Source organism: Miniopterus schreibersii, assembly GCF_964146895.1.
Source record: "Miniopterus schreibersii genome assembly, chromosome: X".
NCBI lineage: Eukaryota > Metazoa > Chordata > Mammalia > Chiroptera > Miniopteridae > Miniopterus > Miniopterus schreibersii.
The window spans coordinates 60,658,497-60,672,380 of record NC_138104.1 but is presented as its reverse complement, the minus strand read 5'-3'; the positions used below and the strand labels follow the sequence as shown (position 1 = coordinate 60,672,380).

General features: G+C 38.7%; 1 protein-coding gene across 2 annotated transcripts in view; it reads right to left on the bottom strand.

Annotated features, from left to right (window-relative positions):
- OPHN1 (oligophrenin 1) overlaps positions 1–13,884 on the bottom strand; it is a 507,398-nt gene that overhangs the window by 172,667 nt on the left and 320,847 nt on the right. For both annotated transcript variants that reach the window (XR_013997964.1, XM_081125000.1), the window contains exons 12-15: positions 9,413–9,491; positions 6,960–6,993; positions 6,366–6,428; positions 5,353–5,427 (exon numbers count right to left, since the gene is read on the bottom strand). Coding sequence is in view for 1 of the 2 variants with exons in the window: in XM_081125000.1 (XP_080981126.1) it covers positions 5,353–5,427; positions 6,366–6,428; positions 6,960–6,993; positions 9,413–9,491 (251 nt within the window). In the remaining variant the exon portion in view is untranslated. The remainder of the gene's footprint in view (positions 1–5,352; positions 5,428–6,365; positions 6,429–6,959; positions 6,994–9,412; positions 9,492–13,884) is intronic.

Genomic DNA, 13,884 nt, shown 5'->3' with positions numbered 1-13,884 from the left:
TCATTGCAGCATTATTCACAGTGGCCAAGACATGGAAACAACCAAAGTGTGCTGCAATGGAGGACTGGATAAAGATATGACACATGTAAACAATGGAATACTACTCAGTCATAAGAAAGCATGAAATATTGCCATTTGTAACAACATGAATAGGTCTTGAGAATATTATGCTAAGTGAAATAAGTTAGTTAGGAAATGCTAAGAACCATATGATTTCACTCATATGTGGGATATAAAACTGAAACTTGTGGACACAAATAGCAGTGTGGTGGTTGCAGGGGAAAGAGGGTGAGGGGTGGGGAGTGAAGGGGGTCTTAATACACGGTGACAGGAGAAGATATGACTTTGGGTGGTGGGCACACAGAGCAATATACAGATCTTATAACATAGAAACCCACACCTGAAACCTATATGGTCATATTAACCATTGTCGCCACAATAAATTTAATTTTAAAAAGTGGAGAGAAAAAACTTCAAAAAAATCAACACAACAGATCATATATGGGGAACATTTATGCATGGAGTTGCTGTTCTTTGTGCCACTCAGGGTGCTATTAGTTCAACACCCAGAAATCCTCACAACTGGTTTCCCAAATACCAAGTCTCAACAGATGGTTCAGCTGCTCCTTAACAAACAAATGGTGACCAAATGAGAAATGAACTTATATCATTCGAAGAATAAAGAATGTCTACTCTTTCCTTGATCAAGTGAAAGGACAGACAGGAAATCAGGGTCAGGATGGAGGAGTAGGATGATCCTGAGCTCACCTCCTCCGACAACACAGCGAAACTGCAACTACTTACAGAACTATCACTAGGGACTACCCGAAGACTAGCAGGACATATTTTTCTATAACTAATAATATAAAGAAAAAGCCACATCGAGATCGGTAAGAGGGGCAGAGTCATTGTCTAGTTAGGGCCTACACTCAGAGTGCGATGAACCACAAGTGGTAGGGATATCACAACTGCAGAGGTCCACCCTGAGGAGCATGGGATCTGAGCCCTACATAGGGTCCCCAAGCCAGCACACCCACATCAAGAAAAGCAGTCTTCATAATATCTAGCTATAAAAAACAGTGGAGTTTACGTTTGGGAGAGCTGAAGGACTATAGGAAACCGACTTGTCTCTCAAAGAGCTCATATACAAACACACTCACAATGAGTCCCATCACAGAGGCACCAGTCTGAAAACTGCCTGGGTCATATGTGAAGGAGATACATTGACCAATCTTAGGACAAGAGCTGGAAGATCAGGTATCTGTTGAAATTTTCTATGAGGATGGAAGTGCTTGTAGATACCATTTTTAAAATTCTCCTTCCACCTAGCTGGCCTCGTGCTGGTGGGTGCAATTTTTTACATTCTCAATTAATCTTGGTAACACTGTTCACCCCACAGTGGGCGTTTTGGAGGTCCCACCCACCCAACCTGACAGCTCCAACTGGCACCCCTCCAAAGTGGTTTCCACTCTACCACCAAAAAGAGGCACCCTCAGCCTACACCAGAACCCACCCAAAGCATCTCCAACCCTACACCCAGCATGTAGATTCAGCAGGCACTGTGTCCTTCAAAAACTACTGAAACCCTGTCAAAGTTTAACGGTGGGCTCAGATAGAATCAGTGCCCTTCAAAACAGGTCCTGCCCCACCACACCAAGCAGGCGGCCCCAGATGGTATCAGTGCCCCTCCAAAGTGGCTCCCAATTCAAGAGCAAGGCCCCATACAACAGTGCACTCTCAGTAGCCAAGGTCAAGCCTTCCAGGCAGTAGCAGTGAAGGCCAGTTGCTCATATAAGTGTGCCAGAAGCCGTTGTGGTAAAACCCAGCAGCAAGCCAGACCAGGGTTCTGACTTGCACACAACTGTTCCCAAAGAAACCACAGCCAGACCTCACAGGTAGCCAGGGTGGGGGACAGCCTCATCCAGCAGAACACGGGTAGCAGTTGTGGCTGGGCCTTGTGGACAACCAGGCCAGAAGCCAACCCCACCCAACAGTGCACCCACAGCAGTCACAGCCGAACCTCACAGACAGCTAGGCCAGGGACCTGCCCTGCCCACCTGCATGTTGCCAAGTGTCAAGGCTGAGTCTCACAATCAGCTGACCTGGGGCCAAATACTTTCCACCAGCACACCCCAGAAATCACACCAGACTACAACAGATGAGTGGACACAACCCACACAAGGGAAACCCCTAGAACACCTGGCTCTGGTGAATAGGGGAGAATGTGCCACTGGGTACCACAGGACACTTTCTATATAAGGCCACTCTTTCAAGAACTGAAAATGTAGCTGATCTACCTAATGCATAGAAACAAACGGAGTTAGACAAAATGAAGAGATAAAGGAATATGTTCCAAATGTAAGTTCATGACAAAACCTCAGAAAAATAACTAAACAAAACAGAGATATTCAACCTATCAGATAAAGAGTTCAAAGTCATGATTATAAAGGTGTTCACCAAATTCACCAAAGAAGAACAGATGAACACAGTGAGAATTTCAACAAAAAGAAAATATAGAAAAGGATCAAACGAGACTGAAGAATACAATAACTGAAATGAAAATTACACTAGTGTGAATTAACAGCAGATTAGATGGTGCAAAAAGAATATCCAGTGGAAATCATCCAATCAGAACAGCAAACAGAAACAACAAAAATTTTTTAATGGGGTTAGTTTAAGGCACATCTGGGACATCAGGTTTACTAACATTCACATTATAGGGATCCTAGGAGGAAGAGAGAAAGGGATGGAAAACCTATTTAAAGAAATAAAAGCTGCTCTGGATGGTGTTGCTCAGTTGATTGAGTGTCATCCCATGCACCAAGAGGTCACAAGTTCAATTTCTGGTCAAGATACATGCCCGGGTTGTGGGCTCAGTCCCCAGTAGGGGGTGTGCAGGAGGTAGGCAATCAATGTTTCTCTCTCATCAATGTTTTTCTCTCTCTCTCCCACTTCCTTTCGCTCTGTAAAACCAATAAAAACATATTTAGGAAATAAATAAATAATAAAATCTGAACACGTCCCTAACCTTGTGAAGGAGACATCCAAGTTCAGGAAGCACAGAAATTCCCAAACAAAATGAACCCAAAAAGACACACAACAAAACACATCATAATTTAGATGTCAAAACTTAAAGATATATCATGTATTTATCAGATGAGAGGATAAAAAAACTTGTGATACATTTACACAGCGGAATACTACACAGCCATAAAAAAGAAGGAAATCTTATCTTTGCGACAGCATGGATGGACCTGAAGAGTATTATGCTAAGTGAAATAATCCAGCCAGAAAAAGACAAATACCATATGATCTCACTTATATCTGGCATCTAATGAACAAAATAAACTAACAAACAAAATAAAAACAGATTCATAGATAAAGAGAACAGACTAAAAGCTGTCACAGGAAATAGGAGTTATAAGGCTGGGTGAAAAAAGTGAAAAGATTAAGGAAAAAACAACAACAGTACAGTAAAACCTCCATATAACGGATTAATTCAGGAGAGGGAGTTGTCTGTTAAAGCCAAAATTCCATTATATAATAAAGTAGGTTTACTAAATGTGTATGTTAAAAAATTGACAAATTTATCTGTTTTTACTTATGTAGACACATTTGTGTAATTAAAATTAAGTACGTATGAAAAGTTTAATTTCACATAAAAGCTTTCTATATGTATTACTGTAATTTTAAATTTATACTGAATGGGTCTAGTAAGTGCATGCATTTACCAGTCACCCAAGTAAATAAATGCCCATGACCGGGCATTGGTTTAGTGCATGTGGGAACATTGGCTGGCACACGACAACAGAACCAATTACTGTGAGATGCAATATGACCACGTGCTAATCATTCACTGAACATTGTTTAAGAGCGCTGACTTGGATTCAAGTATGTAGGCTATAGTTATAGATATGCAATATTTATTTATGTCAGTGAAATTACTGTAGTGTTTTTTCCAACATATGGCCTATTCACTAAAATTTGTTAAAAATAACAGTGAATTAATAACAATGAATAACCAGTTAACTTAATTATAAGCAAATCTTGTTTAAAAGTATTTTAAAATTAACAAGGTATTAATTTTTACATATGACATATGGATAGGAAATTTTGTCCATTAAATCCAAAGTCAATTAAGTTGAGGTCCACAAAATGAGGGTTTACTCTATGGTGATTACCAGAGGGAAAGAGGGGTGGGAGATGTAGAAGAGGGTAAGGGGGGATAAATGGTGATAGAAGACTTGACTTGGAAGGTTGAACACACAATACAATAAACAGATGATGTATTATAGAATTGTACATCTGAAACCTATATAATTTTATTAACCAATGTCACCCCAATAAATTCAATCAAAAAGTTTTAAAAAGTTAAAGATATAGAGAGAATCTTAAAAAGGGAAAGAGAAAAATGACCAGTGACATACAAAGTAACTCCTGTAAGAGAAAAAGCCAATTTTTCAGTAGAAATTTTGCAGGCCACAGAGAATAGCAGAATATATTCTATGTTGTGAAAGGAAAAAAAAAACAAAAAACTTACATCCAAGGCTACTATATCTGGCAAGGCTGTCATTCAGAATTGATTGAAAGATAGAGTTTCCCGGACAAGCATAAGCTAGAGGAGTTCTGCACCTCTAAACCAACATTACAAGAAATGTTAAAGGGAATTCTTTAAGCAAAAAAGGCCAAAACTATAAATGAGAAAATTCATGACAGAGAAAATCTCCCTAGTAAAGGCCAACATACATTAAAGGTAGTGGATCAATCACTTATAAAGCTAGTATGAAGAGTAATAGACAAAAGTAGTAAAAAATTACCTATATCTACAAAAATTAGTTAAAAGACACACATACAAAAAGATGTAAAATATCACATCAAAAACATAAAACATGGGACAGGAGTAAAATGTGGTGCTTTCAGAATGTGGTTGGACTTAAGCAGCAATCAACATAAAATAAACTGCTATATACATAGGTTGCTATCTATGAATCTCATGGTAACCACAAACCAAAAACCTGTAGTAGATACACAAAAAAAGGAAGAGAATGGAATCCAAACATAACATACTTTCTAAGCTTGGTTGGAGTAGTTACAGTGGAGAGGTTGGGGAAGAAGCCAATTGCAAAGGGTTTGAGGAGTAAATAGTACGTGACGAAGGGGAGATGCTTGCCATTTCTTCCAAGGCAAGACTGTCTGTGACCCAGGGTAGGTAAATATGTGTACATTTTACCTTTAAATATATATATATATTTAATTCTACAACCTTCTTTAGTACTGTCTCCTTTTTCTCACAATCACATTACCTAATATATAAGCGACTCCAAATAAGGATTATGAAATTAAAATTGTTACCAAAAAATGCATTCAGTAGCCTCTGAACCTGAATATTGCTGCCCACAGTACGGTACAATCCCTCTGTCTTGATCCCTATGGAAAGAAAATCAAGTCAATTTTGTTTATATAGCTAGAGCTTTCATAGAGAAAGTAAGTACTTACACACTGGAGTCAGTTCAAACAGGAAAGGATTACCCTATTCTCTCCAAGCTCTCCAGCCCTCCCCTGCAGTAGGGGAACAGTCCTGAAGCATCTCTTCAAATTATATTCTCTTCATACTTTCATTTGGGTTGTACCAAGACTTCATTAATCTGAACAGAAGTGAACACACTCTATAGTAAATAGAATAATATGCTTAGCAGCAGAAGACTGAGGATGGTGCTACCATTTTGGAAAGGAGCTAGGATCTAAGTGAAAAAGAAGCAATATCAACCTTCAGGATGTTCCTGAGCAGTGATAAAAAGGAAGAGAGGGCTGGAGTATGGCAGATGTAAAACAAAAGGCCATTTTGTGCATGGAGAGGACTGAAGCAACATTTCAAAGAAAAAAATAGACTGCTCATACAGTACACTGGCCGATAGTCTAAATATTGTCAGAGAGAAACTAGAGAGTATCATCAACCTGGAAAAATGCTTATTCCACACTTGTCTGAATTCAGCTTTGCACCCATCAATTTTTAAACCAATATGTATCATGGCAGAAACTAAACTCTTGTGTATTTAGGACTACCATCATAATACTACTTTAGGAGTACCAGGTAGTATTTAAGAATACTTTATAAGCCATTTGAAGCTCTTTTTCTTTCAAAGCAGAAAGTCACAAATTTTCCAAATATGTTTGGATTCCACTGGTTTGGAATTCACTGAAATTATACAAATTGTGTCTAGTGTTCAATGTTTATAAACAGTGTTTATTCCTGAAATGGTTCATGAACAATAGATGACATCATTGCTACTTTCAAGAAATTGCCCCAAAATAAATTTAGACTGGTTGCATTCAAACACTGCCAAGGCTATGGTTCATTATCTTACCTTTGGTCTCAATGACATTGATGCACTTTCTAACAAACTTGAAGCCCACTTCATTCAACTCCACTGTTTCAAGCAAACAAAAGCAGAGTTAGATCTTGATGTGCACAAGCTTCACCTACCAATCATTCAATTATCATGCTAAGAGACTGCAGTGAGGAAACTAGGGGTTTGTTTGGTAATCTCCAATCACCCTTAAATGGAAAGGTCCTCTACCTGAGTGGAGGGGTTAGAGTTTTCACTCTTGATAACACAAAATGCTTTCAGTTAGCCCCCTGTATTATGTCTGCTTTAGGCACGAGCAACATCAAATGTGAAATGCTAGGTTGGATATGCACACAATTTCTATCATGTGTCCAAAACAAGAAGGATATGATGTTTCTTTATATTATTACTGCTACTCCCACCATAAGCTAAGATAAAGTGACATCCTCAAGAGACGCATTTTTTTCAAAATACGTATAAATTTCATTCCACACAGAGGCATCCATAAACACACTTGCATCAATTTTACTTATCATTGATGACAACATTTATTATGATTAAGACATAGTACATGGCAGTTTATAATGTCAGTAGATCAGAAATTTGACTCACTTTCTTCCTGTTTCGTTATGGGGCTGTGGTAGATCTACAAAAGAAGAGAAACAGAAAGAGCAGTGGCTGTTGTGAATCACTATATGTAAGTATGGCAAATAATATTAAATCAAAACCATTAACAACTCAAAGGCTTTAACGAGAAGGAAAAGTGGGCTAAACATAATCACCTTTGCCCAGGTCCCTAGGAAACAGTTGAAATAACAATCCCTGAAGATTACACTGGATTTTACACTGCTCACTGCAACTGAAGTTATAGGCCTCTTAGACATTTACTTAGGTAAAGCTTGGAGGGTTTTTCTGATGGAGCAAGAGAGCATGAGAGAAAGAAAATGGATTTCTCATGCATACCTGGGAAATAGGCATTGATGGTAAAATGTAAATGTTCCCAATATCAACCTCCCTGACCCCCAAGACAAGTTAATAGGTGTTTCTCTGTGGAAAGGCAAGTGTCCAGCTGAAAGAGATCCATGCACTGACCAAGATTTCTCTGCATTATCTTGAAGTATACATTGTGATAGCTATGAAGAGACCAAAGAGGAGATACTTGACTCTTCAAGTTTAGTCCTGGCTCTGTCTTTCACCTCATTATGAAATCTAGGGCATGTATTTTCATTCTCTAGACTTCAAAATTCATATGTCTAAAATTATCAAGATTGGGTAGACGTTCCTTCAAGCCCCAATCTTCTTTGACACTTTAAGCAAAGGCACCCAAAACATGTGTAAGATTAATAGATTGGGGTGTTAAGTAAAGCAGCAAAGACATTAGCAATGTGAGCTCAGCTGCAGGAAATAAGCCCTCTATATGTCATCTGTTAGAGTCTGTTTTAACAATCTTTCCTTCTAAAATATTTTTTTGTTGTTATATGCATGTATACCCATGAGTATTTGAGTGATTTTAGAGAGGTTTCTGTGCTGGCCAGCCCTTGATGCCACTTTGATAAACAAGATATTTGTAATAAGTCTGCCATAATCAAGCTGGTAAGGTCCACATTCAGTAGGCCCATATTCTAACATTATTCTCCACACTAAAACCCTTCTGTATCCTTTGATGTTTAAAACCTAAAGAAAGAACAATTTCAGGAGAGGGACTGAGGAGTAAAATTCCTTGCTAAGCCTCCTAGCAGCCTCCTAGAGAAATATCAAAGACATGAAATAGTTAAGCTCCAATTTCTGGGAGGGGAGGGAGAGGACAGGTCCTTGACTACTTTCTGGATGGCACTCCTCACACCACCACTTCTCATTTATGGCTATCTTCTTGTTGCTATAAATGCAATCTGGGATCTATGCACTACAGTTTAGATACCAGGGCACTGAGTACAGACAGAAAGAAAACCCTGGAATATATTTCCCCTCCTAGTAAGGGGAATAAACAAGGAGATTAGACTATATCCAAATACTGTTGACTCTCAGTGGCTTTGCATCCATACTTCATACTATTTAAAAGCACCTAAAACTAATATATCACATTATGGTTGACAGACTAATTTTCATTTGATGTTCATTTCATTCTATCAACCCTGTGAAGTGGGTAGAAAAGATATTAAAGCTATTTTACTGAAGAGAAGAAAACTGAGTCTCAGAGAGATTGAATTAACGTGCTCAGGGTTATACAACCACTGAATGGCAGAATCATGATCCAAATCTAGGCCTTTCATATTTCAACACTATAAAGCTGATATTATTTCATATGCCATTAGAACAAACCTACTGGGAAGATACTGAAGAGAGAAAATGCTTTTCAATTATTTCTTACTGTTCATATTGGTCTTTATAGAATCATTAACCCTTTTAAGTTATTGCCTGTCCTCCTGTGCAACAGTCTTCTAAATAGTAGTGCATCTTGGGATACAGGATGTCAATGCCATCTCCTCTACTAGCTGTACCCTTAAAGGTAATAAACTGACTTGAGGGTATAATAAGGGGCAGTGAAACAATTTTGAATAAAATCTTAATAAATGCTTGTTCACAGCCATGCCAATTATTTTAAATCCATCTATAAGAACACATATTAATTGTAGAAAATGAAAAAAGGCTTAGTTTTCTTTAAGAATATCTTGTAGGCACAGCTGCATAATGTAAAACTGGGGCAAGAAACTACGGGCCCTGGATTCTAGGCCCAGCTTTGATGAGGGTGGTCCTAGAGAAGTTCTTCACCCTCCCTAGAATTCATGTTGTCTTACTTGTTTGTTTGTTTTTAATTTATGGATTTGAGAGAGGGGGAGGGAGGGAGAGGAGGGGAGGGGAGAAAGAGAAACATAGATTTGTTGTTAAGTTGTCTAACTTGTTAAACAAGAGATGGTGAATCAACAAAATTCCTTCTGGCTCTAAAAATTTTGAGTCAGATGGATCTGTATTACCCTTTAACTGTACTAGACCCATTTGAACCACTAGAGGGCACTCACACGCTGGGCTATGCTGCAGAGGTATCACTAGTGTCTGAGGTAACTTACAGGCTCTTTCCCATCCATGGCCTCCATCCATAGCCTTCTATTAGCTTCTGAAAGGGCCTGCAGAGTGATGGCTCCTGGCCTGAGGAAAGAAAAATGAGAAGTTGAAAGCAGAAAACTCATCTGAGAGAATGGAGTCTTGTGATCTAAGGTCCCTTTCAGCCCAGGGAGGTGTCACACTGAGTAGGCACAGGCACACAGAACTCAAAATGTTCAAAATCTGTTTTACTCAGAAAATAACAGAACATTTAGAGAGCAGTAACTTTGGGAACCCTGAGGGAGATAGTATCTTAGCAGCATCATGCTAGGATGGGGCAAGGAAATAGGAGATGCCAAATATCTCGCCATAATACACACTTAAATTGGCCTTCTACTGCTTGAGCCAAACTGAGGTTCTCTCTGCCTCTCTCAGAAGCCAGCGGTTTGGTCTGGGCTCTAGGGGTTAGCATGTTTATCATGGGCACATTCATCTTCAGGAAAAAGGCTTTGCTACTTCCACCACCTAGGATATCCAGGAGCATTTCCAGATGGAAAGAACTCAACAACATGCATAGTGACTCAGCCCCAGTGACAAGGCCTTTTGGCTGACTTAAGCAATCTTATGACTAATAATAACAACTAAGAATTAAATGCTCACTAGGTACCAGGTTCTGTTCTAAGTACTTTATAGGTATTAATTTATTTAATCTACCCAGGAAGCCTATAAAGCAGGTACTATAGTTTTAAAAAATCCTATTTTACAGAAGCAGTACCTGAGGTATAGAGAAGTTACCTAAATTCACATATTGGATAAAATATAGTGGACCAGGATTTCAGTTTAGTAATTCTGGCCTTGCAGCCATGTTCTTTCTTAATCACTAAATTATAGGGCCTCTTCTGCATGGAAGAGGGCCTCAACCCCAATATTATTCTATTTACTTGCAGGCTACCGATACCCAGAGATATCCCAAGTTTCTAAACTGTGTACTGTCTTTTTAGACCTTCAAAAACCAAACTGGAAACGGGATTGACCATAGTATTGCAAGCATAAAGTCTCCTTGCATTCTCTGCCTCACTGTGCCATTATGAGAAGCTTGTTCCTCTCACTCCTCCTATAAGATGAGAACTCTCTCAGTCATAAAATGATAAGAACAATGACGAGAGACCTTGAAAAAGTCACTGGGCCTCTCTGGGCCTGTTTCATTATTCATAAGGGTGTTGAAACACACAAGCTGGGAGGTCCTTTCCAGTTCTGATATCATGGGATTCCTATTTTACCTGCCCTTCTCTTACTTCATTAAAGTACTCCTTAAAAAAGAAAGCTCTTAAATCATCCTTTAGCAAGAATCAATTGAGCCTGGCCTGCGTGACTCAGTGCTTAAATGTTGACCTGTGCACCAAGAGGTCACTGGTTTGATTCCCTTTCAGGGAACATGGCTGGACTGTGGGCTCAATCCCCAATATGGAGCATGCAGGAGGTAGCTGATTGATGTTTCTCTTTCATCAATGTTTCTATCTCCTTCTCCCTTCCTCTCTGAAATCAATTAAAAAAAAAAAAAAAGAATCAACTGAAAACCAAGACTTGGCTTTGGATACTGGATTTTTTCATGTTATCTTTCCTCTTAGAAACACCCAACCTTTCAGATATATCTTATGGGGCTAGAAAGTCTAGAAATCTTTGTAAAAGCAGCTATGCAGCTGAATCCTGCAGCTAGGAAGAAGGTGAACAAGCAAATGGGCAACAGACAGAAAAGCAGAAACTGAGGACCAGATGTGATATTAAAACCATTCTGGAACTGAGCTTCCCTATCTGAGAAATCAAAAAGCCAGTGTGTGGTGTGTCCTTCCTTCACCTTACAGAGAAGCTGAAAGAATAAATAAGTGACTATTCAGGAAGCATTTGGAGATTCTTAAGTACTACAGAAAGTCAAATTCAAAAAACAATATTGTTTAAGAACAGAATGACAAAGTAGAAAGAGTGCTGACTTCTAGTCCAGGGTCTTCTATTATAACCTAAGACAAATCCTTTGGCCTCCCTGAGGTCTCAATGACCCTTCTGGAACAAAAAGGCATACACAGCATATTTTGCAGAAGAGTGTAGCAATTAAGAGTGTGAGCTTGGAGAGTAGAATGCCTGGATTTAGATACTGGCTCTACCATTTTCCAGCTATGAAATCTGGCTTGCTTACCTTCTCTCTGTCTCCTTGTCTTCGTTTGTAAAATTAGGACAATAATATCCCCTACCTCACATGACTGTGATGAGGACTAAATGATATTATCACTTAAAGGGCTGAGAATACTGCTTGGCACATAGGAAGTATTCAGCAAATGTCAGCATTCGTGTTGCTGCTGCTGCTATTATTGCCATTCAAGCTCTGATGGATTATGAGCCTGTGGCTTCAAATACTTGTAGGAATACTAAGAAAATGTTATCCTCTATTCCTGAAATAGAAAAAAAAGGACGCAAAGCCTCCTTTTCTCTGTGCTGCAGGAAACATGAGTACAGGTGCCTGCTGCCTGCTAGACAGTCCAACTCTGTTCCTTAGAGCAGAATGACTAGACAGGAAAACAGATGTCACATTCCTCAGAAAATGCCACATGTGCAGAAGTGCCTCAGCATCCATTCAATGTTATTTTTGACCTTCTATTTCACAGCACAGATATTTTGCTTACAACAGACAATGGAATTAAGTTAAAAAGAACATGGGCTTTGGAAACCTACAGACCAGGTTGTGAGCCCAGCCTTGCCACTATGTGATTTGGCAAGTCAGTTAAGCATATTCAAGTCTCAATCTCCTTACCTGTAAAATGAGGAAGGGAATTAAATCAGGGAATGTTTTTAAAAGTAACCAATATGTGGTAACTAAATTCACAGACACATCAAAACTTTAACTCCTGGGTAAGAAATCCTTAGCATTCCAGGACAGGAAAAAATAGATTAAAAATGAATACCAAATTTATTATCTACCATGAGCCATGCATAGCATTAAGTGCAAGATACATAAATATGAATTGCTCTCAGCTCCTAACCTCAGATCCAAATTATTTGCAACTGCTTTGAGTCCATGGGAATATTATCTGCAAACATATAGCTTGCAAATTTAAGCTAAAAAGATAATCAGAGTGAAACTAAAGGCAGAAAACTTTTATTTCTTTTAAGCACATTCATGCTGCAAAGCCAGAGACAGCAAAGATTCATGAAAGGAAAGCCATAGCAAAGTCATTTCCCCCTTCCTACTAGGCCGGTAGCTTTGGTGAACATGAGTGACAGATTCATGGTTACCAGTAACTACGTTTACTATCAGAGTCATCTTTGATTGGGACCATCCATTTTTAACCAAAAAAATCATATAGATTCACAAACAGAAAATTAAAATGGGGAAACTGACCTGTAGTTATTTATTTCCAGATCAAAAATATTAAAAAGCCCTCATCTCTCAGACTAATCTTTATGATTCCAGTCATACAATTCACATGATATTGTAATTGAACCTCTAAGTTCCTTTCTAGTAATCTGATCTTTTTGTTAAATTCTATTCTATTACTCAGTATTAAATACATAGTAACAACAGATTGAAATAAAATATAGAAGCCGATTTATTCACTGAGATTTAGATAAACTTCCCACCTACATAACATGCATTTATTCAAAGTCATTCCAAATGCTCTCAGTTTAAAATTTAAAGGTTTAATTCCCCTCTGACAAAATGTCCCCAGGTAAGAAAAAAAAAAAGAGAGCATTGGAGAGAAACAAGTGCAACCAAGTCCAAAGTTTGTAAGCCTTGGCTGAAATCAGAAAGTTGATAATCAAACTATTTCCACTTTACATCAATATCTGCAAAGTAGGGAAAGTCTGTCTGTATGATAATTGTACCAAGTGGGGGGAAAAAAGACTCCTCAGTACCACTACAACCATCCCACACATCTAGCTCCTTTAAAAATGTGTTCCAATTCACTTGTTCTTATATGTTATATTAGGAGATTTTTAAAAGAATGAGTTTTGTTATCTTGTCCATTTTGCAACATCATCAAATGCTGACCTTTTGCATATCTGATAGCAAATTAAATCCTAGGAATGACTCTCTGCTTAGAGCAGGTGAGGTGAAGCTGACTGAAGTTTGCATAGAAAGAACCAGCTCAGGGCCAGGTCTAACATGGATCCCTGTGAAGGGCAGCCGGAAGAGCCAAGACAACAATGTCAGGAATATATTTGCTCTTTAAAATTTTTTTTTATTATTATTATTTCAGAGAAAGGAAGGGAGAAAAACATCAATGATGAGATAGAGTCATTGATCGGCTGCCTTCTGCACGCCCCCTGCCAAGATAGAGCCCACAACCCGGGAGTGTGCCCTGACTGGGAATTGAACTATGACTGCCTGGTTCATAGGTCAACACTCGACCACTGAGCCATGACGGATGGGCTAGATTTGCTCATTTTCTTTTCTTTTTTTAAAAATATATCTTGACTGATTTCAGAGAGAGGAAGGGAGAGGGAA